The sequence below is a fragment of the Staurois parvus genome, unplaced genomic scaffold (genome assembly GCF_062004578.1).
Source record: "Staurois parvus isolate SC_StPar_1 unplaced genomic scaffold, SC_StPar_1.0 ptg000106l, whole genome shotgun sequence".
NCBI lineage: Eukaryota > Metazoa > Chordata > Amphibia > Anura > Ranidae > Staurois > Staurois parvus.
The window spans coordinates 4,092,158-4,118,773 of record NW_028317902.1 but is presented as its reverse complement, the minus strand read 5'-3'; the positions used below and the strand labels follow the sequence as shown (position 1 = coordinate 4,118,773).

At 37.5% G+C, this 26,616-nt stretch overlaps 1 protein-coding gene across 1 annotated transcript in view; it reads right to left on the bottom strand.

Annotated features, from left to right (window-relative positions):
• Positions 1 to 26,295, bottom strand: part of LOC149467535 (uncharacterized) — a 37,420-nt gene extending 11,125 nt beyond the window's left edge. Inside the window, exons 1-11 of the mRNA XM_089671497.1 lie at positions 26,165 to 26,295; positions 25,995 to 26,062; positions 24,823 to 24,876; positions 20,448 to 20,504; positions 19,064 to 19,114; positions 15,853 to 15,918; positions 10,778 to 10,825; positions 10,308 to 10,349; positions 9,685 to 9,732; positions 5,226 to 5,276; positions 1,300 to 1,356 (exon numbers count right to left, since the gene is read on the bottom strand). Of these exons, the coding sequence (XP_089527623.1) occupies positions 1,300 to 1,356; positions 5,226 to 5,276; positions 9,685 to 9,732; positions 10,308 to 10,349; positions 10,778 to 10,825; positions 15,853 to 15,918; positions 19,064 to 19,114; positions 20,448 to 20,504; positions 24,823 to 24,876; positions 25,995 to 26,062; positions 26,165 to 26,258 (636 nt within the window). The 5' untranslated portion in view covers positions 26,259 to 26,295. The remainder of the gene's footprint in view (positions 1 to 1,299; positions 1,357 to 5,225; positions 5,277 to 9,684; positions 9,733 to 10,307; positions 10,350 to 10,777; positions 10,826 to 15,852; positions 15,919 to 19,063; positions 19,115 to 20,447; positions 20,505 to 24,822; positions 24,877 to 25,994; positions 26,063 to 26,164) is intronic.
• Positions 26,296 to 26,616: the final 321 nt, after the last annotated feature.

Below are 26,616 nucleotides of genomic sequence, written 5' to 3'. Positions count from 1 at the left end.
ATATCAGTTTTAGGTGTACTGCCTGGGAAACTGTCTTGTTCATCTTCTCCACTCCTAGCCTCAGTGTGACTTGTGTGGCTATGAGGTCAGGTCTTATTGGTATGATACTAAGGCTAGTCAGTCAGCTGCACTAAGTGAGTAAGATAGTTGGTTTAGGGTTGCAGGTTGAAGTATAAATCTTGTCTTGGCTCTTTAGAATAATCTAACAAACATAATTTCCTCAATTTAGAGCTCAGCTTATCAACCAGGTCCATATGTATCTCAGGAGATACTTTAGGCATTTTTAGGGGTACATACACTTGTAAAGAAAAAATCTATTATTAACAATGCAATGTTTTAGCAACTGAAGTCAGATATAAAACAGATTTTGCCACATATTCTTTAAAAAAGTTATTGTTTGGAAACCTTGATACACAGAGGGTACTAATGATCAGTGTATACCTGTCAAGGGTTGCAGTTCGGGATACAGTAATGATGAGGGGATGGTGGGAAGATCACTAAATGCAGTGGAAGTCACAGCAGATGGACACTGCCAGAAGTGTCTGTTTCAGAAGGAACTTCACCCCGGGGTTTCTCTGCATCGAAGCAGTGTTCAATACTCACAAGTAGCAGGATAGGTAAGTAATTTGCTTTCTTCTTTGCAATCACAGATCTCTTTAAGCAGCTTTTGCTTAAAGAAGAACTATAGGTTTTTTTTTTTTTCATTTTGAATAGAGTAAGCGAGGATTATAACCTCTGTCAGTTTTTTTGCCATACAGTATGTGTCTCTTGGGGAGATTTCCCTTCACTTCCTATCCCATAGCCAAAACAGGAAGTGAGAGGAAATGTCTCTAAGGTGAGGGAATCCTGGAGTGTCACCAGGGTCACAAGAACTAGTGTCTACATTCGAAGAGTTCCCCTCTGTTCCTGTTCTGGTGTCAACCCAAAATTTGGCATTTTATTTTACTTTCACTTTCAATGATAACAGTAAACAGGACAAATAGGGAGAGGGAATCTCAGTGACAGGGGCATTAAACAATAGACAACAATAAAAACCTAACAAGTTCTAGTCCCTCTCCACTGTATTCAAAACTAAAAAAAAAAAAAAAAAAAAAAGTTCACCTTTGGTTAATCTTTAAAAGTCACTTTAAGCTGAATTTTGTTACTGCAGTTATTATAAAGCCTGAGAAAATGATCATCGTTTATATACTTTATTTGTTTAATCCACAGTTTAATTGCAACACAACCTGTTAGAAATGTTTCAAGGATTGACTGTAAGGATAAACATTCATTTAAATGCATTTTGAAGAACATTCTTACCAGTGTTTGATCTTTGTCCGTTCCAACCACCTTATCAACGGCACATCCAGCTTTTTTCTGTTTAAAAAAGGTAAAAAGGAGTTTAGATCTATATATATATATATATACTGCTCAAAAAAAATTAAAGGAACACTTTAAAAACACATCAGATCTCAATGGGGAAAAATATCATGCTGGATATCTATTGGATATCTATAGTGATAGGGACTGAGCAATGTCTTAGGAATGTAAGGATGCCCTATCGTTTAATGGAAATAAAAATTATCAACCTACAGAAGACTGAATTCAAAGACACCCAGAAAATCAAAGTGAAAAAAGGATTCAGCAGGCTAGTCCATTTTGCTGAAATTTCATTGCAGCAACTCAAAATGGAACTCAGTAGTTTGTATGGCCCCCACGTGCTTGTATGCATGCCTGACAATGTCAGGGTATGCTCCTGATGAGAGAACAGATGGTGTCCTGGGGTATTTCTTCCCTGATCTGGTTCAGGGCATCACTGAGCTCCTGTACAGTCTGAGGTGCAACCTGGCGATGTCGGATGGACCAAAACATGATATCCCAGAGGTGTTCTATTGGAATTGGGTCAAGAGAGCTTGGGGGTCATTCAATTATATCAATTACTTCATCCTCCAGGAATTGCCTGCATGCTCTTGCTACATGAGGCCGGGCATTGTGCACCAGGAGGAACCAAGGACCCATTGCACCAGTGTAGGGTCTGAGAAGGATTTCATCCCGATACCTAATGGCAGTCAGGGTTCCATTGTCTAGCCTGTAGAGGTCTGTGCGTCCCTCCATGGTTATGCCTCCCCAGACCATCACTGACCCACCACCAAAATGGTCATGCTGAACAATGTTACAGGCAGCATAATGTTCTCCACGGCTTCTCCAGAACCTTTCACGTCTGTCACATGTTCACCCTCATGAAGTCTGTTTCTGATTGTTTAGTCAAAGCCATTCACACTCTGGCAGTGCTCATCCTGTTCCTTCTTGCACAGAGGAGCAGATACCAGTCGTGCTGATGGGTTTAGGACCTTCTACGGCCCTGTCCAGCTCTCCTAGAGTAACTGCCTGTCTCCTGGAATCTCCTCCATGCTCTTGAGACTGTGCTGGGACACACAGCAAACCTTCTGGCAATGGCACATATTGATGTGCCATCCTGGAGGAGCTGGACTGCCTGTGCAAACTCTGTAGGGTCCAGGTATCGCCCCATGCTGCCAGTAGTGACACTGACCCTAGCCAAATGCAAAACTAGTGAAAAACAGTCAGAAAAGATGAGTAGGGAAAAAAATGTCAGTGGCCTCCACCTGTAAAACCATTCCTGTTTTGGGGATCGTCTCATTGTTGCTCATCTAGTGCACCTGTTGTTATTTTCATTAACACCAAAGCAGCTGAAATAGATTAACGACCCCCTCTGCTACTTAACTAACCAGATCAATATCCCAGGAGTTTAATTGACTTGATGCTATGCTCGGATTAAAAAGTGTTCTTTTAATTTTTTTAAGCGGTCCAAAAAAACTAAGTGTGATGAAACAGAAAAGCAAGAAAATATATAAAATATTCAGCAAATTGCAGAAGAAAATACTTGTTGCTGTAATATCTGGGCCCATCTAGCAAATAGTCACATCGCCAATCTCATGACATTGGTCACAGCGTGTCTGCCAATTGGGTTTTGGGACTGATGTTCGAGAAGAGACAGCAGTTGATGCCTCTTTCTGAACAGTGATCCTTCCCACCTGCAGAGACAATCTGTCCAATGCATCAGCAAAAATACTTTGTTCACATGTTTGATAAACATTGTTTAATACACTTTTAGTTGCATTTGAAAACTACACTGTAATGCTGAGAATTAGCCATCCTCTCCATATTACCTAATACAAATCTGCCATTTTCTACAGTGTTCATCTCAATGCTTCCTACTGATTTTGTTTCATGTAATATTTTAGCAACATGAAGGCACACATAGCAGCCAATTAGAACTGGTTTTACTGATATCAGAATGGACATAATGCTTTCTCAATTGTTAACTTATATCAAAGTGTTTTTAAGATGTTTTGGAATATACAGGTGAAACTCAAAAAATTAGAATATCGTGCAAAAGTTCATTTATTTCAGTAATGCAACTTAAAAGGTGAATCTAATATATGAGATAGACTCATTACATGCAAAGCAAGATAGTTCAAGCTGTGATTTGTCATAATTGTGATGATTATGGCTTACAGCTCATGAAAACCCCAAATCCACAATCTCAGAAAATTAGAATATTGTGAAAAGGTGCAATATTCTCGGCTCAAAGTGTCCCACTCTAATCATCTAATTAAGCCATAACACCTGCAAAGGGTTCCTGAGTCTTTAAATGGTCTCCCAGTCTGGTTCAGTAGGAATCACAATCATGGGAAAGACTGCTGACCTGGCAGTTGTGCAGAAAACCATCATTGACACCCTCCGTAAGGGCGGAAAGCCTCAAAAGGTAATTGCAAAAGAAGTTGGATGTTCCCAAAGTGCTGTATCAAAGCACATTAATAGAAAGCTATGTGGTAGGGAAAAGTGTGGAAGAAAAAGGTGCACAAGCAGCAGGGATGACCGCAGCCTGGAGAGGATTGTCAGGAAAAAGCCATTCAAAAGTGTTGGGGACTTTCACAAGGAGTGGAGTCAGTGTATCAAGAGCCACCACACACAGAGACGGATACTGGACATGGGCTTCAAATGTCGTATTCCTCTTGTCAAGTCGCTCCTGAACAACAAACAATGTCAGAAGCGTCTTACTTGGGCTAAATAAAAACAGACCTGGTCTGTTGCTCAGTGGTCCAAAGTCCTCTTTTCTGATGAGAGCAACTTTTGCATCTCATTTGGAAACCAAGGACCCAGAGTATGGAGGAAAAATGGAGAGGCACACACTGCAAGATGCTTCAAGTCCAGTGTGAAGTTTCCATAGTCTGTGTTGATTTGGGGAGCCATGTCATCTGCTGGTGTTGGTCCACTGTGCTTCATTAAGTCCAAGGTCAATGCAGCTGCCTACCAGGAGATTTTGGAGCACTTCATGCTTCCTTCTGCAGACGAGCTTTATGGGGATGCTGACTTCATTTTCCAGCAGGACTTGGCACTTGCCCACACTGCCAAAAGCACCAAAACCTGGTTCAATGACCATGGGATCACTGTGCTTGATTGGCCAGCAAACTCGCCTGACCTGAACCCCATAGATAATCTATGGGGCATTGCCAAGAGAAAGATGAGAGACATGAGACCGAACAATGCAGAAGAGCTGAAGGCCGCTATTGAAGCATCCTGGTCTTCCATAACACCTCAGCAGTGCCACAGGCTGATAGCGTCCATGCCACGCCGCATTGAGGCAGTAATTGCTGCAAAAGGGGCTCAAACCAAGTACTGAGTGCATATGCATGCTTATACTTTTCAGAGGTCCGATATTGTTCTATGTACAATCCTTGTTTTATTGATTGCATGTAATATTCTAATTTTCTGAGATTGTGGAATTTCTGGTTTTCATGAGCTGTAAGCCATAATCATCACAATTATGACAAATCACGGCTTGAACTATCTTGATTTGCATGTAATGAGTCTATCTCATATATTAGTTTCACCTTTTAAGTTGCATTACTGAAACAAATGAACTTTTACGCGATATTCTAATTTTTCGAGTTTCACCTGTATTACAGCAAGTGTTCAGAATTAAAACATTTGTTCTGCAGTTGTCATTTACCATGGCAGATTTGGAATTGAATACATTTGAACAGTGTATAATTGCCAAGCCCTGTGGGTTTATTCAAGAAAACAGTGCAAGTACAGCAGACTGGATACACAAAATGTATCCACATCTATGATATTTCAACTTACTCCCATCAGTTAAGAAATAAATGGTGATTGGTTGGCAATCTACAATACTTTGCATCTACATTATGAAAGTTTCTTACCGCTATTTCTGTTACTTTAGCAGCAGCATCAGCTGCACTCCCATACTTTAACTATAAAACAGAAAACAATGAATGTACATTCATATTTTATACAACACAGGCATTATGGCATTCAAAATACTGATTATAAGCTTTCTGTTTTGTTTGCCGGAATTTATAGAGTAAATCATTGTTAAAGTCAACCTAACCTGGCCACAGATGTTCTTGCTAAAATGCAGATATCAACGCATGCCTTTAGGCACCAGTGTCAGTCTTTACATCTATCCTTTTGTCTCTGTGGAACCCTTTGGATCTTGTGCCTAGGCTGTACACGCGGCCTTGACATCACTCTAAATTAAGATTTTATCCTTCATCTCCCAGTACATCTGTGTCATTTGACAGTTTAGCTATAAGGGTAGGACTTAAAGGATAACTGTACTTTCAATGAGAAAAAGGCAAAGAAAAAAAAATATTATATCATATTCATCTGCTCCACATATTGCAATTTAATGTTATTAAAAACTGAAAATGTAATTTACTTCTTGTGTGATTTTCTGACTAAGCCACATTTTAGGCTGTAATGGAAATTTAAGTTTTGGTGATATACTTCCCAAGGGCTAAATGCTTCTGAAGGGGTGCAGACACTGCAGCTTTCCTCATTAGACCACTGGAAGTGCACCAGGTCATTATAATGAACCAGATTGTGAAACAAACAGCTTTTTCTCCCAAAGCAGAAAAAGTTTGTTAAAATCCCGCATTGTACATTATTCACCCAGGAGAATGGGGTTTATTTTTCTCAACAAAAGTGTATGAATGTGCAAAATAAAAAAGAAACACATATTTAATACATCTGTCAAATATATGCACCTTTCTCCATGATTTACATCTTTAATAATGCTGCACTCATTGACGAATACCTGTTGGTCCTTTAGAAATCCAGTGAGAATGTAACTTCCTGTGTACTCTGCTTTTGCTTCACCGAAATGCTGTGGACTACAGAACATTTCCCCTCTATGCTAAGTAGGTAAGGTGAAGGGGAAGTGTCGTCCTGTTCAGCAATGAGCAACCCAAAGTGAAAACACTGCTCTCCATATATACAGTATAGTGCGAAACAATTGTCACCCTGGGACAAGAAGTGTAGTAGTAGAAGGATCACCAGGTGAAAATAAAAGGAAAAAAGCCTGGGAAATGAATATGATTGCAGTCGTCATATCTAAGGACTGGCAAGCTGAAATTTTTGTTTTCTTGGGTTTAAATACATTTTAACACCAGACGTGGAAGCCCCATATATAGGTTGGGCACAAGGTGCTCCATAGGAACACAGAGATCGATCTGAAGAATGTCAAAGATCATGAAGATTATCAGTAGACCCTATGTGGTGCCAGCTCCTAAACACTGATGCTACCTTAAATAGTTAAGATACTTGTTTCTATAAATGTTTTGATTATTCAAAAAAAAAAAAAAAAATCCCGCACACAGTATAAAGCAGTTTTATAAAACCACAGACTGTATGCTGTAGTGAAAAACACATTTTTGCTAACACAATGAACAATTAGATCATTCTGGTTTTGCTTGGTGAACATGCCTCTCATTGGATTGTTGGTTTATGCCAGAGTAGCAGTATTCCCTGTTATTTCTATTTTTTAGTACAGTATAGTGATTGAGAACTATCACCATAGTACAGGAATTTTACTACTGGAAGGAGCACCACATGAAAAAAAAGAAAATTAAAATTAATGAAGCTACCACATCTAGGGTGAAGCCACAATATATTACATTTTTGGTCTTGAGTTTAGATACATTTTAACACCAGGAGAAGGGCTTAATCTCAGCCAGGAGAGATGTGGAAGACCCCTGTACAGGCTTGGCCAAGAAACACAGAAATTGACCTGAAGACTATCACAGGTTCTCCTCAGCACTGGTGTGACCTTAGATGTTTAAAAGATGTGTTTCTCTAAATATAGCCCTTCTAAACATTATTTAAATAACAATAAAAAAAACTGTATTGAGTAGCAAAACACATTTTTTTCCCAACACAATGAACAATTAGATTTTTCTGGGTTTGTCTTGGGAATATGTAAGCTCATTCAGGTTGAATTCTGCTAACTTCATTATTCAATAAATAATTCAGAACTGTGTTACTCCCTGACATTTACATGTTTGGCCACACGGAGAGGGTGAAAAAAAGAAACACAGCGCCTCTAAGTGTGTACTGTGAAGGTATTTAATAGAAAGATAAGTAGTAACTCACATCTTAGAATTTAAAAACAGGCACAGGGGTAAGATCAGGCTGCCTGATGAAAGATCGCGCCTGGACTCCTCTCGTCCTGCACATGCTCAGAAACGCGTCACATTTTGATGACGTCAGACGCCACATGTGCTGATCCCGGACATCTTGGAGACTCTGCCAGGCTCCACCATCCATGCTGCATATGCACAGCACCATCTGCTGGCAGACACCTTGGATATTCCACCAGGCTTACCATCCATGTTGCACATGCACAGCACCACCTGCTGACGGACTCAATCGATCTCCTCTCTAGATCAGACACACAACAACATCTGGCTACAGACGTCTCACCCTCTTACCCATGAGCCTGTTTTTAAATTCTAAGATGTGAGTTACTACTTATCTTTCTATTAAATACCTTCACAGTACACACTTAGAGGCGCTATGTTTCTTTGTTTCCCTTCTGCAGAGTTATGCTTCGCTCCTATGCAGCTTGCCCTTAGTACCTACTGGACTACCTTCACCCCTGCCCATTTAGAACTCATCAAACATACATGGCCTGCCACACCATGTGCCTGTTATCCCTTTTGTATTCATACGGAGAGGGTGGTCTATGGCATTCAGTGTCTGTGTGTTTTACAATATGCAGGTCACACAGAAAGGATATAAACAAAGAGAATAAAAGAACACACATATAATATCTATATAGGTTATGAGAAATAAAACAAGTAAGCCAAAAGGAATTGAGGTGCATTTTTTAATTACAAACAATACTGCTAAAAGGGTTAAATGCAGAGTTTGGTTTTCACAGTTTTATCAATAATTTTTGATATTGGTAATATTTATTTTTGAACGCTAGATGGTGTTGTGTTATATTCTCAATGGGGATTAATGCTGATGAATTTAAATTAGGTTTTATTAGACATTTTATTGGTTTAATATTTACTTATTGTAATATGTGGACTTAAAGGGGAACTCCACCCAAAAGGGGTGGTTCAGCTTTAAGGCCTACTCATCCTCCCCTTTCACATTTGGCAATCTTTTTTGGAAGGGGGGAAGCAGGTACCTGATTTTGACAGGTACCCACTCCCACTTCTGCTCGGATCACCTAAGCGATCTGAGCGGAAGTGCTCCTTCCCCCCTCCCTCACCGCAGTCTTCTGGGACACAGTCAGATTCCAGGAAGACTGGGGGGAGGACTGGCGCATGTGCAGTGGGCAGCTGGAATGAAGCACTGGTGGCCAATCCTTTAAGAAAGGCACTTGTATAAGTGATGAAACATTGATGGGGCGGGGCCAGTGACATCATCACCTCAGACCAGAAGTGAAAGAGGAAGTGAGCAGGCACCAGGCTCAGTGGTGCTGCTCATGATCTGCATTGTTTCCTTAAGGAGACAGGCACACTATTTTGCCACAGTACTCCGGAATTGTGTACACATACAAGTGAGTGTATTTTTATTGTTTTTAATAAAAGGAAATTCATACAGAAAGTACTGTGATCCTTTTGTATTTATTTTGAGCTTAGTCTGATCACCTTGTCTGGTGGATACTGTAGCTACTACCTTTTAAAGGGAAAAAGTATCTATTAACATTCGAGGTGGAAAAGAGTGAAAGGAGGATTCTGGTGAGTGTGGTGTGAGCATAGAGGGTGGTACACCTGGAAATATTTATACTTGAAGCATAATGAGTCCTGAAGTTGGATTTTGTGTACTGATCTATTGTATTTTTTATTGAGTTTTAATGTTTGTTTTACATATGCTATTTTTTATTTATTTATTAACATTGGTTGACACAAAAGGTTTAAGCGCATGGGACAATTTTTTATTATTGCATATATATGAATTGAACATATATACTTTTTTATATTTATAGTAGCACTGGACTCTATGAATTAACATTTAACAGACAGCTTCCCTAATTCTCTGGGAATTTTGTTGGAAAGATTTCTATGCTGATGTTGCAGGGCTTTAAATATGTTGTGGCCATTGCTGGTAGGTTTGACAATATCTCCATCTGCTATTGAATTCCCTTTTGTGTTTGTTTTTATAAAAAATGCAGCATGGGATTTAGGGACACACAAATGTTTTGGGAAGAAAATGAGATAGAAGAAATACTGCAAGAAAATGAGTCCATGAGTTATGATATTTATGCTGAAAGGGGTGTATAATGTTACTGAGTTTAGATATTTTAAACAATAACATTTTCTTTTTATATAAAACAAAAATGCAGTTACAGATAGTATACCATATTACCTTACAAAAAAGGTCTTTCAGATCTAGTATGCCCCCTGAAATAATATCCTGAAATGAAATACAGCAGTTCACTTAACAATTCACATTCACATGACAAACATTAATTGAATAAACACAAACAATAGCAAAACTGTTTATACCTACATATATTTCTTTAAATACTTTATGGCACGCTTTAGAGACAAACTCCAAATAAATCTATACATCTTTTCCCCTGTCAAAACATTTGTCATATTCTTGAAGTTTTGAGATGAAGGCAAACCTAGCAGACCTGGCTTTTCTCAACAGCTTGGGTCACCAACCTTTAACTATTCTGCAGCCACTGTCAAAAATCATTTATGGATTTTATGGAGTGCATAACTGGATGAAACAGGGTTTGTTATGTCTGAATGGAGTTCAGCTTAATTAAATTAGCATGAAGATGTATATTAATGTTCATTAACCTCTGTGAAAAAAAAGTCTCTTCAATAATAATCTTAGGCTGTGTTTAGTATTAGACAAATGCCCAAATGATATCTAAAAGTTTAGATTCTGGTCTCATAGCAATCAATAAATCTAAACAACATAATACAGTCTATTGCTTCTGCCATTTCTATTTTACAGATGATATTTTATATACATACCGTAAGGGCTTTCACCGAGCAATTGGCAGGGATCAATTTGGACTATTGGAGGATATTATTTGTAATTAGTATATATGAGTAATTAAAGTTATGCATAAAGAAATCATGTAAATCTTCACACAATACAGTAAACACAGGCATGCATAGGTAAACACTATTTATTTAATATGATACGAGAAAGCATATTGTTTTTTCATATTGTTGTATTTAATAAATGATACAGTATGTTTTAGATGAGCAGGGCAACCTATTTCTTCTTCCATAGGTTGTGATGTTCTCAAATGTTGATTTATGTTATAGTCACTATTATTTCAATTTAATAATATACCATATTGTTTAAAACAGAAAAGCCCTTATTCATTACCTAATATTAATGTATTTACTGAGCAATGCATTGGAAAATATTATCATATTTAACATAATAAACAAAATAAATAGTCCCAATTGTCAATATACAGTTTTGGCCTTACCAATGTGCACACAAGTTTTGCCTTGGTTTCGTCTAATCCAAAAATTCCCTAAAACAACAAAAGTAAAAAAAAAAGATAATTATATTTCTTTACAAAAAGTATTATAGTAAGATCTGTCCCCTGTCCCCATAGGCTTCAATAGGCTGCCTGCACATACCACTTGGTGGTTCAAGCCGCATAAACACACAGCCCATCCATAGACTACTGATCTTAGCGCACCTGTGAATGAAGATTAAAGCACAAAGAATTTTCTTCCCTGGGGACATAACTTTCTCATTGGCTTTGTACCTCAATCTTTGATTTGTCCCCCTTTCTAAGTGTATGTCACTTACATGACTCTTACTCATTAGTCTCAGCTGTAGCCCTTAATTTCTTGGGACAGGTTCTCTTTATATTAGAAGACAAGCAAGGCAATGGTTTTGATTTAATTATGGAATATTTACTTTGAAAATTAAGCGTTTACTTTGCTTAAGTTGCCCATACACAAGAGGAATTTCAGATGATTCCTGCTGAAATGGCCAAAATCAAGCCATAAGTGTCCCTGAAAGCACCACCCAGGTCATCAAAAGTCAATAATAATAAAATCTTAATTGTACATAGCGCCTTTAACCACTTGCCCTCCTGAGGATTTACCCCCCTTAATGACCAGGCCTCTTTTTGCTACTTGGCGCTGCGCTAATTCAACTGATAATTGCACGGTCATGCAATGCTGCACCCAAACGAAATTTACGTCCATTTTTTTACACAAATAGAGCTTTCTTTCGGTGGTATTTGATCACCTGTGCGCTTTTTATTTTTCACGCTATAAACAAAAAAAGACCAAAAATTTTGAAGAAAAACTATTTTTTACTTTCATCTATAAAAAATATATAGTAAACTCAAAGTTAGTTATAAATTTAGGCCAAAATGTATTCTGCTCCATGTTTTTGGTAAAAAAAAATCCCAATAAGTGTATATTGATTGCTTTGTGTGAAAGTTATAGCGTCTACAAACTATGGTATAGATACTGCAATTTACGCCATTTTTTTGCTATACAGCGCTGTACTAGTTTAACAGACAATTGCGCGGTCATGCAATACGGTACATAAATAAAATTTATGTCCTTTTTTTCACATAAATAGAGCTTTCTTACAGTGGTATTTGATTGCCTGTGCGTTTTTTTTATTTTTTGAGCTATAAAAAAAAAGGCTGACAATTTTGAGAAAAAAAAACAATATTTGGACTTTTTGCTATACAACATGTCCAGTAAAAAAAATGTAAAAATCAAATTTCGTCATAAATTCCAGCCAAAATGCATTCTGCGACATATCTTTGCTAAAGAAAACCCCAATACGTTAAATGAATTGGTTTACGTGAAAGTTATAGCGTTTACAAATGGCGGGAAAGATACTGGGATTTTTAATTTTTTTTATACTAATAATGGCGGCAATCAGCAACTTATGGCGGCGATCAGTGACTTATGGCAGCGATCAGCAAATTATGGCAGGACTGCGGGACTGCGGCGGACATATTGACACTGGGGGGGAACTGACTTGGGGTCACTGACATCCCCAGTGATACCAATACAGTGATCAGTGCACAAAAAAAAAAAAAACCACTGACACTGTACTAATGGCACTGGGGAGGAAGGGGTTAACTTTTTTATTCACTGAAAGGGTTAACTGTGTGAGGGGAGTGTTTTACTAGGGGGCAGGGGTGTGTACTGCACGGGAACACGGTGATCCGGAGAGATAAACTCTTCTTTCCGGATCAGCATGTCAGGAGCTGACAGGGAACTGACAGAAAGCAGAGCTACTGCAGCTATGCTCTCTGTAATTGATTGCCGCTAATCGCCGGGACACAGCCGGCAATGACCGGCCGTGACCTGGCGACTGACATCCGCGGCCGTGATCGGCATGGCACGTAGGGCGGTGGTGCGCCTCGCGTGCGCCCCCTACCTGTTTTGCAAAAGTACGTTTTAAAAGTGGCTGGCCGGCAAGAAGTTAAAGGTAGCTTCTCAAAGCATTTTACAAAGAAAATACAGGAAATACACAGTATAAACCAAAGGGGAAAAAAGGACAATTAAGTGAAAGCTTGTTTAAAGAAAAAAAGTTTTTAGATTTGATTTTATAGAAGACGACTCTCTGGAAGGGAATTCCAGAGTTTTGGAGCATAACAGGAGAAGGCTCTGTCTCCCATCGAGTGTAGGTGAGTAGGGGGGATACACAGAAGACCAGAATGTGAGGAGCGGAGGTTATAAGAGGGGAGTAAGTAGATAAAAGTTCAGAGAAATAATGGGGTGCCAAGCCATGAAGAGTCTTATAGCTGAGCAAGAGGATCTTAAAGTCTGTGCAAAACCTGAATGGTAGCCAGTGCAAGGACGCCAGGATAGGGATAATATGGTCACTTGTACCAGACCTAGTCAGGATTCTAGCTGCAGAATTTTGTACATATTGTAGTTGATTATTAGTGGATTTAGGTGCACCAGCGAGTAAAGCATTGCAGTCAATTGACACTCAATCTAAAATTTAAATGGGACAGGTAAAAAAAAATATCAGCCAGACAGTGTCTGCATCCTACTAGATGCAGTTACTGTTCAGGTATTCAGACAGCTGCAGGTTGTGTGGTTGGTGAATACAATAGCCAGCAGTGTAGATGCCCTGAACCACTATGTTTAGCTTGGATGGGGCAATAGACTAATTTTTCTACTTCAGACTGTGGAACTGAATGAGATACATAAAGCCATGTATGGTTAGACTTGGTAAACTAGGTGAAGCTTTGTTCGCTTTGAATGCTCATTCATTTGCAAAGGAAATAGACAATGAGGGTTTTTGCCTGCATGTCACTAGATGATTAAAGTCAAACAGCTTACCGTATTCACTAAGCTAAGTCTCTGTTCCGTTAGTAACTAAACAATTAGCTTTTCCTATAGCAGAAAGCAATCTTAGAAGAAATCAACTAAGTCACTCCTTAAAAACACCTGGCCACCTTCTCTTATTCTTAGGACCATGGCACTATAGAGATCCTGGCCTATTCATAAATGACTTACTCCATTCACTGCTTCCCTGCAGGTCCGATGAGCAAGCTGTCTTTGGCAAGAGGTATTTTGCAGTGTATTTTCTCATTTTAGGGGGGACAGCATTTACACTTAAAGACATATTTATAAAGCAGTGAAGATGAAATTAAACAATAGTTCACTGCAGGTGAATAATCCTAGTGAAATAGTTTTAATGTGCAGTAAACTATTCACCACCAGTGAATGTTCGATGAATGTCACCTTTGCCACCTTACAAAAATGCAACAAATGTGCTGATGTATTGTATAGAATTGTTGGTTATTTCATTTTGTATTAGTGTTATACATGTTGGTGCATCCTTTGTATCAGGGGGAGTGACATTTTAATGCAGAACACAGCTATGGGAGGGTTAAAATGTTTGTTTATTATTTAATGTAGGATTTGTAACATTGTTTGATTTGATGTAACATGGCTGTTGGTGGTTTGGATATCAGAGAAAGTGGATTGACACTGCTGATCACTTCTAACTGCTATGTAGAGAGATCCATCCTACAGGGATTGAGAGAGTTAATATGTTTGTTTAAGATTCAATTTAAGGTTTGCAATATTGTCTCTTCTTGTGGAACACAGCTTAAGGTGGTCCAAATGTGTGAGAAAGTACATTTACACTGCTAGTTACCACTGATTGCTGTGTATAGGGATCCATCTTGCAGAGATTAGGACAGGGTATATATAGTATATATAGTAGGTTTTCCAGCATTTGGACATCCCCCTTGATGAAGTCAGAATAGACGAAACATGTGGGGGCAGAGCCTGATGCTAGGAGTAAGAACCGTGTCCTGTCATTTTTGCTGTTTCTTTGATCTGAAGGATTGGTGTGGCTGGCAGCCAGCGGCTTCACTGTATATCTTTTCCATCACATCTATATGCTTGATTTTAAGTTTATGCATAAACAGTGTTTGTGAGTACCTTGATTACTTGTGTCAAATAAATGTGAATGTTTACGATAATACACTATGGAGCCCTGATTTTTTTTATTATTTTTTTGCTGGCTAAAAAACCTAACCACTGAATGGGGAAAGGACAGCAATGGAGGTGAAACCTAAAAGCGAACTGCACCTCTTTGGAAGATCTTTGGAATTAATACAAGCTATGTTTACCTAATCTTGTATTGAGATAGGCATGCACTTTTGGGAAGTGCATTTTTCCATATTAGTGGTGGTGTTCACCTTGAATCAAAGATTTTCCACACGTGGAAGAATAAATAATATTGGTGATAAGATTTTTTTTTCATTACACCATTTGATTGCTTTATTTGAATTATTTAGTTTAAATTAATTCTGGTTTAAAATATTTTACTGTATGGTTTGAAGGGCTTTATTTGATCAAAATATGTATTGAATGGTTTATTGTGCCTAAATTTTCACACTAAAGAATATTTATTGAATCAGTGCTGTAATTATTATTTTGTTACTGTATATCACTTAGGGGGGGTTATATTTATTTATAGCGACTGGTTATTAATAGAAGAATAAGTTATTTGGTTCACATTTTTTGCAACATAATTTTCTCATGTATCATATCCATCAGTGAGAAAGGGTTTATACATCCATTCCAATTTAGTTTGTTTTATTTTTTTAGAAATGTCCCTGAAGAATAAGTAACTCTTACTTTATAGACCAATGGGATTACATGATATATAGTCATATAGTTCATTTCAGATAATTACAACTGGATCAGGGAAAGATGAATTGCCTTGGCATGTGCTTTACAGGGTTATCTTTTTTGTAATAACAAATATCTGCTGCGATCACTCGTTTGACCACAATGGCCTGATTCACTGAGGCTGATTCACTAAAGGAATTGAGAATGTTCACACTATAAGTTGTATGACCATTCACTTCAATGACCTAATTATAGGAAATAAATTCCCTGTTCATTTATTTTGTCTGCACATGACTGAGCAATTGAAGTGACTATTCAACAATTGATTGGGTGAACATTCTCAAATCAGCCTCATATATCTCTGGTCTACTGATATGAACAAACAGAAATGAACTGAGTGAAGAAGCAAACTTACCAGAATCTGGTGAACAAGTACAACTATGTCGGTTCCTTTATCTCCAATCTTATCTATAAGAGTTTGCTATAAACAAAATGTAACAGGTTTATGTATGCATGCATACATCACTTCATTCCTCTGTATAAGGTGTAATTTTACAGACTACAAATGACTTACAAAGAAGAAACAAGTTAACATTTCCAAAAAATTATCTTATATTTTAAAAAATAGATAAAAACATTTTCTGCATCGCTGTTGTGTGTTCAGTGCTCATTTAAATTTTGAGCTTTGGCTTTTTTTTTCTTTATGAGTTTAGAAAGTGACCACAATGTCTACACTATCACAGTAACAGGTTCAAAACCTATCTTTACAGCATTAATAGCTTTGATGGTTGATGATCCTGGACGCGCACACTTTTTAGAAGCCTTTATTTTTGTTATGTGGACATTTAGTAACTATGAAAGCTAGTGAACTTTGATATATATGTATTTGAGAGCAAAATAGCTTCTATCATATATATACTATAAATTATACTGTATATATATATTGCTGGGAACTCTGACCTCCAATCCAGTCCTTACGTATGCACACAATACATGAGGTATACTATTTGCTCCCATATGTAGACTATACTCTATGATACTTGTTCTGCAGCACCTCAGGTGATTTATTTAAATCAATTCAAAATCCACTAACTTCACATATGATACATCCATGCAATCTGTACAACAGTTTTGAACTGGTCATGGTCCTTCCTCGCGTAAAGTACGTGTAGAAATTGAAACAGATCATCTCCATCTTAAAGTTGTTCTATAGGCTCAAGGTTTTTACCTTTGTGCATTCTATGCATGAAGGCAAAAGCCTTCTGTGTGTAGCGCCCCCCAGCCCCCTAATCCTTACCTGAGCCCCCTCCAATCCAGCGATGTTCTTGACGGCCACTGTTGTCTGGAGACTCTTCCTCCTCATTGAATGAGACAGTCCATTGGCTCCCGCTGCTGTCAATCACAGCCAATGAAGAGAGAGTGGGTGGCAGAGCAGAACCGTGGCTCTATGTGTCTTATGGATGCATAGAGCAGCAGCTCGGGGACGAGCACACATAGGTGCCCCCAGGGTGAGTGGCTTTTCCTGGGGGCACTGCTTGAGAAGGAGGAGTCAGGAAGTGCAGAGGGGACCCAAAAAGAAGAGGATCAGGGCTGAATTGTGCAAAATCACTGCACAGACCAGGTAAGTATAGACATGTTTGGTATTTTAGAAAAAAACATGCTTTTAAATGTTAAATGCAACATGTAACACCTGCGCACACATCCTTCCATTATATTGTAAAAGGAAATGATCTGTTTCAGTACTATATATGCTTTACCTGAGCAAAGACTGCGATAGTTCAAGAGATTCCCTGGATTTATCACATATAAAGTTTGTGGATTTTGCACATTTTTCAATAAATCACATTTCTGAAAAAGTCCGGTGATTGGACGATACGTGTCAAAGGATTTGGACTGTAAGGCCGATGATGTCACCAAGCTAATTGTGTGCTGCTGGAGAACAGTAAGAGTGGTGAGCTGCACACTGCTGTACCGAGAGGTGGAGGAATCAGTGCTGATGCCTCTTTCTGTTATGTTCTTGTACATTATGCTCCTGTGAGTGTTTTTAACCCTCTACTTTCTTCAAAATAAAAAAAACCAATGGAGAGCAATATGTCAGATTCTTCTGTTTTATGTGTGCTGCACTTGGCTCATATCAATGTCTGAACTTTGGATGGCTCCGATGGATCACTGAAAAGACTGTATTGGTTTCCTTACTTTCCCTTAAAGAGATACAAGTACTTTTGCCCTCTTTTAGGGTACATGCACACTTAAGCTCCCTTGGACACCGAGCTCTCCTGGCTGCTGAAAAACATAAAAATGTATGTAAATGCGGTACCGTGTCTAACTGCGTTTAACATACGTTTAGCTGTGTTTGGCACTTGGGTGTTTGTTCATTTCATTGGCCAAACTGCTTGCCTTTGAAATGAATAAATGCCCAAGCGCTAAACACAGATAGTGTTTAGGAGTGTTTATACACATTTACACACTTTTTTGCTGCATTTTGTGTGTTTTGACAAAAAATGTTCCTCTTCTGTTCCTTCTTCTGTGTCCAGGAGAGGGATGTTTAACTGCCCCTAAATGCTGCTGCTGCTAAACTCTGATAAAAGCCTATCTGTGCACGAGCACATAAGGTTTTGTTGAGTTGAGTTTAGAGACTTTGGCAAAAAAATATCAAAAGCTCCTAAACTCACAAATAGCAGCAGCAGTGTGTATGAGGCCTTACATTTTGAGGTCTGGATTGAAGGTCAGCAGCCTGTTTAATATTGGTGGTGATTGCACTAATGGAGCATGCAGGATGAGGAGGTTTGCTTTTATCACCAGACTATCACTTATGCTCTTATGTATTATGATTATAATATTTGATATTTGATTTAAATGTGTTTTATCCATTGAATTGTACATTGCAGTACGTTATCATTTACTATTAAATATTATTTTCAATTCATGGTAACAGGTAATAAATATAAACAGAATATATATATATATATATATATATATATATATATATGTATATACATACAGTATATATAGCATATACACAGTACATAGATAGATATACAGATATACATACATACATACACGTACCACTCTGTTTGCATATTTTTTATATTTTCCCTCTGTGTACCCATGGTGATAATCAGAAGTTATTTAATTTCTGTCATTTATCATTCTCTTATCTCTATCAATATCTTACCAATATTTATAAAAAAAATGTTGCCATTGTTTGTATTTATAAATGCAAACAGCAAAACACAGTGACCAACTGACAATCAGTGATTGTGTTTGTTTACTCTGAATGCTGTAATTTTGTGAAAGTCAAAATGTGATTGGTTAGCATAATTACTGCTCTTTGTGCATCTTCATTGCTCATTGAACTGGTTTACTGGGGTTGATTTTTCTCATGGAGCAAAAAATGCTCATGTTTGAATACTAAATCATGAGGAGAAGCATTTGAAAATTAAATTAAGATTTTTTGCCTTGTGCATGATTGGATGATTCTTTACAGCTTTATTGAATAAAGACTGCTGAAATCATTTGGTTTTCTGCCATTTATCATATTTTAATGTGGCTCATGAGCTGGAAACACATTGCATATGCTATATTGAAATGAGATTTAAAAAATAGATTGATGTAGAGAGACTTACAAAAGTTTCCTCTTCACCAAGATATCTATCAATTTGGCAGCCGAGACAGTTCTGCAAAGAGAGTATAAAGTACATAAATAGAGATAATAACAATAATAATAATAATAATAATATACTTAAAGGAAGATGGTGGATGAGGGAATTCCATTCATTTTTGTGATTTGTTTTTTTTTCCATGTCTATAAGCTATACCATTAAAGTGGTTCTAAAGGTAGAAGGTTTTTTTTACCTTAATGCATTTTCTGTATTAAGGTAAAAAAAAATGTGTTCAACTCCTTCTTCCAGCCTCAATTATACTTACCTGAGCCTGATCTTGATCCAGCTCTGTACCTGAGAGCAGCGGCTCCCTCCACTCTCTCCCTCCCTTCTGTCCATGGAGTCAGTAGCCATTGAGCAGAGAGCAGAGGTGAGGCTGAGTCACTTTGTGCGCATCAATGGACACACAGAGTGCAGCTCAGGATCAAGCCTGCATGAGTGCCCCCACAGCAAGCGGCTTGCTATGGGGGTGCTCAGAAGGGGGGAGCACTGTCAGGGGACCCCAGAAGAGGAGGATGGGAATGCTCTGTTCAAACCCTTTGCACGGAACAGGTAAGAATATATGTTTATAATGTAAAACAATTTCCCTATACAATTAGTTTAAAGCCTAAGGGTATTCAAACTCAAAAAGAAAATTCACCACAAGGGACATAACTTACAGTCAGTAGGATGTGTCCCATGTGCTGATTCCTTTTCTGGTGAAAACCTCCTCCATCCTACACATCACCAACTCTACCTTTGTAATCTTCCAGAGGGGTCTATGTTCTTTTACTGAATAGACTTTAGTAAATATTACCTATGTTCATGTTGGCCATAAAAAGAGAAAAAATATATTCTTGAACAGCTAATCAATGCTTTGTTGTAAAGGCTCAATGCTTCTTATCTTCATGCATTTTATGCATGAAGGTAAAAAACCTTCTCTGTGCAGCAGCTCCCCCAGCACCCCCTAATACTCACCTAAGCTCTCTCTCGATCCAGCGATGTACACTGGAGTCTCAGCAATCCCTGGACTCCCTCTCCTCATTGGCTGAGACAGCAGTGGGAGCTATTGGTTCCCTCTGCTGTCAATAACAGCCAGTGAGCCAATGAGAAGAGAGGGGGTGGGGCCAAGCAGCAGCTCCGTGTGTGAATGGACACATGGAGCAGTGAGTACCCCCATAGCAAGCTGCTTGCTGTGGGGGGCACCCAACAGGAGGGAGGGGCTAGGGGCTCCACTGGGGGACCCGAGAAGAGGAGGATGTGGGCTGCTCTGTGCAAAACCACTGCAGAGAGCAGGTAAGTATGATGTGTTATTAAAAAAATTAAGCCTCTAATGTCATTTTAAAGTCTTAAAATTAGTATCGCATACCAACGTTATAACGAACTGTTTTGCTGTAGCTCTTATTTTATCATCGTCTATTTTTTCCTGAAAAAAAAAACACAAGTCAGACTTACTAAAAGGAAAGTGGATGCATCTATTGTCATTAATCATATAATATATAGCACACGGTTTGAATAAAATTAATTTTATACAGTTATTTTAACTGCCCTATTAAAAATAAAATCACTTAAAGCAATCTCAAAAAATCACTAACACTTTAATGAAAGCCTTTAGGCAGATGACAGCTGGTTTCTGTGCATGTGTCTGCCTGGATGTTCTAAGGCCATTGGCCTAAACCTTCATGACAAACCAAAATTTAAAAAGAACCCTAAAGGCTGAATCCCTACTTATACCTTGATTGATAGCCAATTTTCCTCTATTCAGGAAGTAATGAGGCTCTTCTTCAGCTGACCCCTTGCTATGTACTCCTCTTCCACCCCTTCTCAGTTATTATTTTGGCAACCGCCCCAATACTGAAGGGGTGAATCATTTCCCACACTTTGCAATCATTTTAACTTTCTGGTCCTCCCAGCTCTATAGCCTACGACCTACAGAGGTATTTCATCCAGTCACACTGTATTGTTCACCGGAGTTAAGAGACCTTCAGTTTAGTTTACCCCTTCTCTGGGACATGCTGTTTCCTGGAAACCCTATCTCAACTCCACCATCCTTTTTCTTTTGTCTTTATAGGTCTCAATTTGTTACATATACCTCACAAATATTGTTATCTTTGACAGGATATATCCAATGCTCACTTGATCATTGTACATATCTCTCTTGAATAACTGTTCTTACCCATTCTGGTAGTTTGGGCAGACAGCCTTTATACACATTTGTATTTGTGTTCTTTACAGTATTGTTATATACCTTTGTTGAATCCTCTTTTCAACTAATTAAGAATTTGAAAAAGAGATTTTTTTAAAAAAAAAAAGAGGGTTATTTAATAAAACTGGAGAGTATAAAATCTGGTGCAGCTCTGCATAGAAACCAATCAGCTTCCAGGTTTTATCGCCAAAGCTTAATTGAACAAACTGACGTTAGAAACTGATTGGCTACCATGTACAGCTGCACCAGATTCTGAATGCTTCAGTTTTAGTAAATCTACCCTAAAGTGTCCTAGACAACAAAATGCTTTCAGAAAACTTAATCAGATCTGTTGGCAGTAATTAAATTGTCCATTTATGAACCCAATATATGTCACAATAACGACTATCACTTATCTCCACTGTGCATCAGTTTATGTGGCTGTGATGAGGAGTGGAGATGTTGTTCTCTGTCCCATTGCAGCGGAAAGAGAGTAATCACCTCCCTCCCTGCTTCTCCACCTCAGAGGTGGCAATAGCAGGGAAAGAGAAGAGAGAAACAGTCATGATGTGATGAAGAAGCAGATAAATGTCACCATGTGGAAATTTTATTTCATTTCATATTCATTCGTTAACCTAATCATTTTGTTTTGTCATATTCGTTATGTTAGAATGATTCATTTTCAGAATTTGTTTCTTATATTCAGAATTTTTTCAATATTTTCAATTGATTTGAAATTTGAATTTCAAAATTAGAATTTTGGAAGACAGCTATATTCATTCTATTATATTCTAATCTATTCTGTTCTTTTATTTTCTATTCTATTCTTTTTTTCTCTATTCTTTTATGTTCTATTATACTCTAATCTGTTATGTTCTACTATATTGTTTTCTATTCTATTGTTTTATTTTTTATTCTATTCTGTTTTATGCTATTCTATGCTGTTCTATTCTACTCTATTATTTTCTGTTCTATTCTATAAAGTAGAAATCATCATCTTATTTCACTTTTATACCTTACTGTATTGCAATGTTTCCATGTTTCATTTTGAACTCAAATTAATTTTAAAATTTAAAATTTTGAATTCATATTTGAATTTGGATGACTCTTTTGTTATATTTTTATTTAGATTCATTGAAATTCTTCACGATTGTGATGCATCCAAATTTTCGAATAACAAAAAATTATTTGAAATTTCAATTTGTAATTAAACGAATCGCACATGTCTAGTCACCCTTCTCATTCAGGTTATATAAATAGATCTATGTGTGTACATATACAACTATGAATATACAGCAGATGAATATACATGGCAGTTTTTGAGGGTGCCATATATCGCCATGCCCCTTATGGCTTATAAAACTCGGAGACCTTTACCCCCTAAAAACATTTCCTCATGCAAGTCCTTTATATTTTCTGAGGTCTCGTGTTGGTATATTTTCACACTAGACCTCAGTATATTCCCATTCTGTATGTGGACAATAAAAATAACAATTATAAAAGTCTAATTGGAGAGGGACCATATGTGGATACTTGTGTTTTTATTTATATCAAGACATTTCAGTGACACTTGTACCAGAGTGTATTTGTAAAGCAATATATACAATTGGTTACAAATGTTATAGTAATGTCTTGATATAAATAAAAACACATTTTCATGCTTAGCCCCTGCCCAGTAAGTCCTTTTTTAACAATTAATTTTATTTTTAGCTGTTATTTTTCCTGCTTTCCCTGCTTATTTTAATTTTTATTGAGGAGTATTTTTTCTTTACTTTCAATACACATTACTGCCACTCACTGAATATTCCATTCACTTCTTATCTCAGAGAAGAGAAGTGCAATTGTTAATAAATATGCTCTCCTAAATATGCTCTCCTCTGAGAGATGTATACACAGAGAATAGCCATGATGTGTTTGGCCAGATTGCACCTTGTTAAATAGACATCTAAGAAAACAAGCGGTGCTTGCCAAGATTAATTGCAAACATTAAAAACCCTATGACCTTTATTTTTAAATCTGCTCTCCACCAACTCAGCCTTCTGAACATTATGATTTTTTGTATTATTATTTTCTGTACTATGTAAATATTGTTAAAGGTTAAGAATTTTCTGTATAGGGCCCAAACAAACATCCAATAATCAATTTATAGCAGAAAAAACAAATTGATTTCAGGGGCCTATCAGACTTCCCCTTCATCAGGGCTCAGGAATTTTGGCTCTGCTTTAATGAACTCGCAGATATACAAATCTGTGGTTTTCTGTTTGGAACAGTTTCAGAAGGCAGGTTATCCCAGTATTAGCAACCGCAGCAAAGGACCTGATGATGGGGGAGTCTTTTTGACCCTTGAAATGTGGTGTTTTTTTTCTGCTATGAACCAGATTTATCAATAAAAGCTTTCGCTGTTTGTTTGGTGCTGTCATTAGCCGATATATACAGTATGTTTTTTTTTGCTGTCTGTGTCCCTGCTAAAAAGTTCTACCTTCCCTGTTTGTCCTGATGACCATTTTCGCAGGATTTAAGGTGATGGAAAATGCAAAATGTTACAGCCATCACCAGGACAAGAGTTCTCTGGACAAGAGAGGAAATCTTGCAATGAGGGGACACCTGTTTCTGTAACAACTGTCTAAGAAGAAAATTTCCCCATATTATGCAGATTTCCTCTCTCTTCCTGTTGCATCTCCAGGATGGAAATTAAAGAGAAATCTCCCTATTGGTACATCGACAGCAAAAAAGAAGATTTTGAAACATTGTATGATATTTCTATCTATCCATCCAGTTGTAACCGACCCTTGGCAATTGCATGGACTGTCACTCATAAGCAACTTTTTCCAATGAATTCTCTTAGCAATTATTTTTACAGGGTAGGTTGCCAGGTCTTTCCCCAAACCCTACCATGCAGGAGATCCTGCATGGCCAGGGATGAAACTAGGACAATTTTAGACAGGAGCCAATTAACCTACCGGCATGTCTTTGGAGTGTGGGAAGAAACCAGAGTACTCGGAGGAAACCCACGCAAGCACAGGGAGAACATACAAACTCCATGCAGGAGGCGCCATGGTCGGGAATTGAACCCATGACCCATCTACTGCACTGCAGATGTGCTAACCACTAAGCCACTGTGCCTCCTGTATACTTATTGAGATATATCTTTATTTCTTTCTTTTTTTAAAATGATTTAGTTTACTGTCTTGCAGTTAATAGGATAATCTCAAGTGAGCTGAAGACAGTGAAAATTATAATTTAGAATTAGTAACATTCATGTTACCAAGGATAACATCTCCTTAACTCACATTTAAGCTTCACTTGTCATTCTCATCCAGCTCTTTCCACTGTTTTACAAAAACCTCTTCATGGGAAAAATAATCACAATTTGTATACCTAGTAGTAGTTAGCTGGAGGTGAATATGACTTACTATGACTTACTACTACTAGGTATGCCATGACCTGGAGAAATAAGATGCTCCACAGGCATTATATTTGCCTTGTGGCCCTTTATAAACAGTGCTCCCAAAATAGGTTTATTTTATAACACGTTGTTGTAGTCACAAATAAAATTTACCTCACTTGCTGCACAGCACATGTCGACAAAATCTTGGTAAAATGTTCCAAGTTCCTGAAAATGAACAACATATCTTAGTGATGAATATATCACACTATTAACAAAGAAATGAATTGTAATATTACAGGATAATGATAGTTTGTTTGGCAAAAGGAACTTATGAACTGAATGGAGTTGATTTAGTAAAGGAATAAAGACTGTGTGAAGTAAAGCTTAGCAAAACAATGACATTGAGGTTTATTTACTAAAGCTGGAGGCTGAAGAGTGCAAAATCGGGCTCACTTCGGCATAGAAACCAATCAACTTACAGGTTTTATTACCAAAGCTTAATTGAACAAGCTGAGGTTAGAATTTAATTTGTTTCTATGCAGAAGTGAGCCTGATTTTGCACACTCCAGCTTTAGTAAATAAACCTGACCGTGTTCACTTCAATCACACTTAGACAGCTTTGACAGGGACTGGCCAAATGTTGATCCATGTATGGGCTAGCTGGTTGTACACAAGTTGATCTATCAATCAACTTGTATACAACCAGCTTGTTGGGTTTTTCCCGAGCGTTCAGTGCCAGAACATACAGTAATAGCACCACATTGAGTGTTTGCATGGAGGAATCTGATCTTTTTTTTTGTTCAACCCCCTGGTTGAACAAAAAAGATCAGTGTATGGGCTGCCTTAAGTAACAATCCTGTGTTTTAAATGTGAACACACTTTTTCCTTCTTTACTCTGCTAAGTGAACAGCCTCTCTATTCCTTTAGTACAGTAACCTTGTAAAAGTGAGGACTTTTTTTATAAAACAAATTCAGCATGGCATTGCCTTTTTAGTTAAAATTAAAGATACAGTATATTTGTTGATGACAAAAATGTAATACAAGATGTCGTATTTTTTTTTTTAAGTCAACAAAACATGTGTGTAACCAAGGACAGTTCTATACCATAGGATATCTGGGCTCTATTATCCATTCTATATTAAAATCTTAAAATAAAATTAGGGGTGACATAATAGCATGATTTAGTTTTGAGCAGTTGTATTGGATGCCACTTACCCATATAATGCATTACCCAGATTCCTATTGAACTGAATTAAAAACAATAGGCTCTACCTTGTCTTGATGACAAATTAAGCAAATAAAAAAAATCTGAAAAATAATTTTCTTGTTAATTATCACTTTACCTTTACTGCTTGTGCCAAACAGTTTACATCATTTGGTTCAGGAAGAGGCTTTACTGTACATTCACTATCTACAATGCAATAACATAACATAAACATAGATTAATATTACCCAAAGACCTCCCAAAAAGTGTCCAATATAGTGCAAACATTTAATGATTAATAATGCTTACCCTGACAGAAGCTCACACCAAACAGTGCAAAAAGCAGGATGACCTTCATTGTACTGATTGTTGATTTCAACTCAGTGGGTGGTTGCCTGTACATCTCAGGTCCTCTTTTAAATTTGTTAAAATCAGTGACATCATTGAACACATGGCATAGTGCCACACACACTGACACGTGTCTTAGATATTAAAAAATGTTCATGAGCAGGAAACATCCAATCAAATCTGTTGGCAGCAGTTAAGAAAACAAGAGGCGCTTGCCAACACTAAATGTAAACATTAAAGACAACATGACTTCCTATCATCTCATTTCTATGCACATCTGTACATCATGACCTATTTACTAGTTATTTGTATTTTATGATAATACATTTAAAAAATGTTAAGTGTTGATAATTTTCTGAAATGGGCTAAACCATTTCTCTTGGCACTATTCCTTTTAATTCAACCAGGCTTAG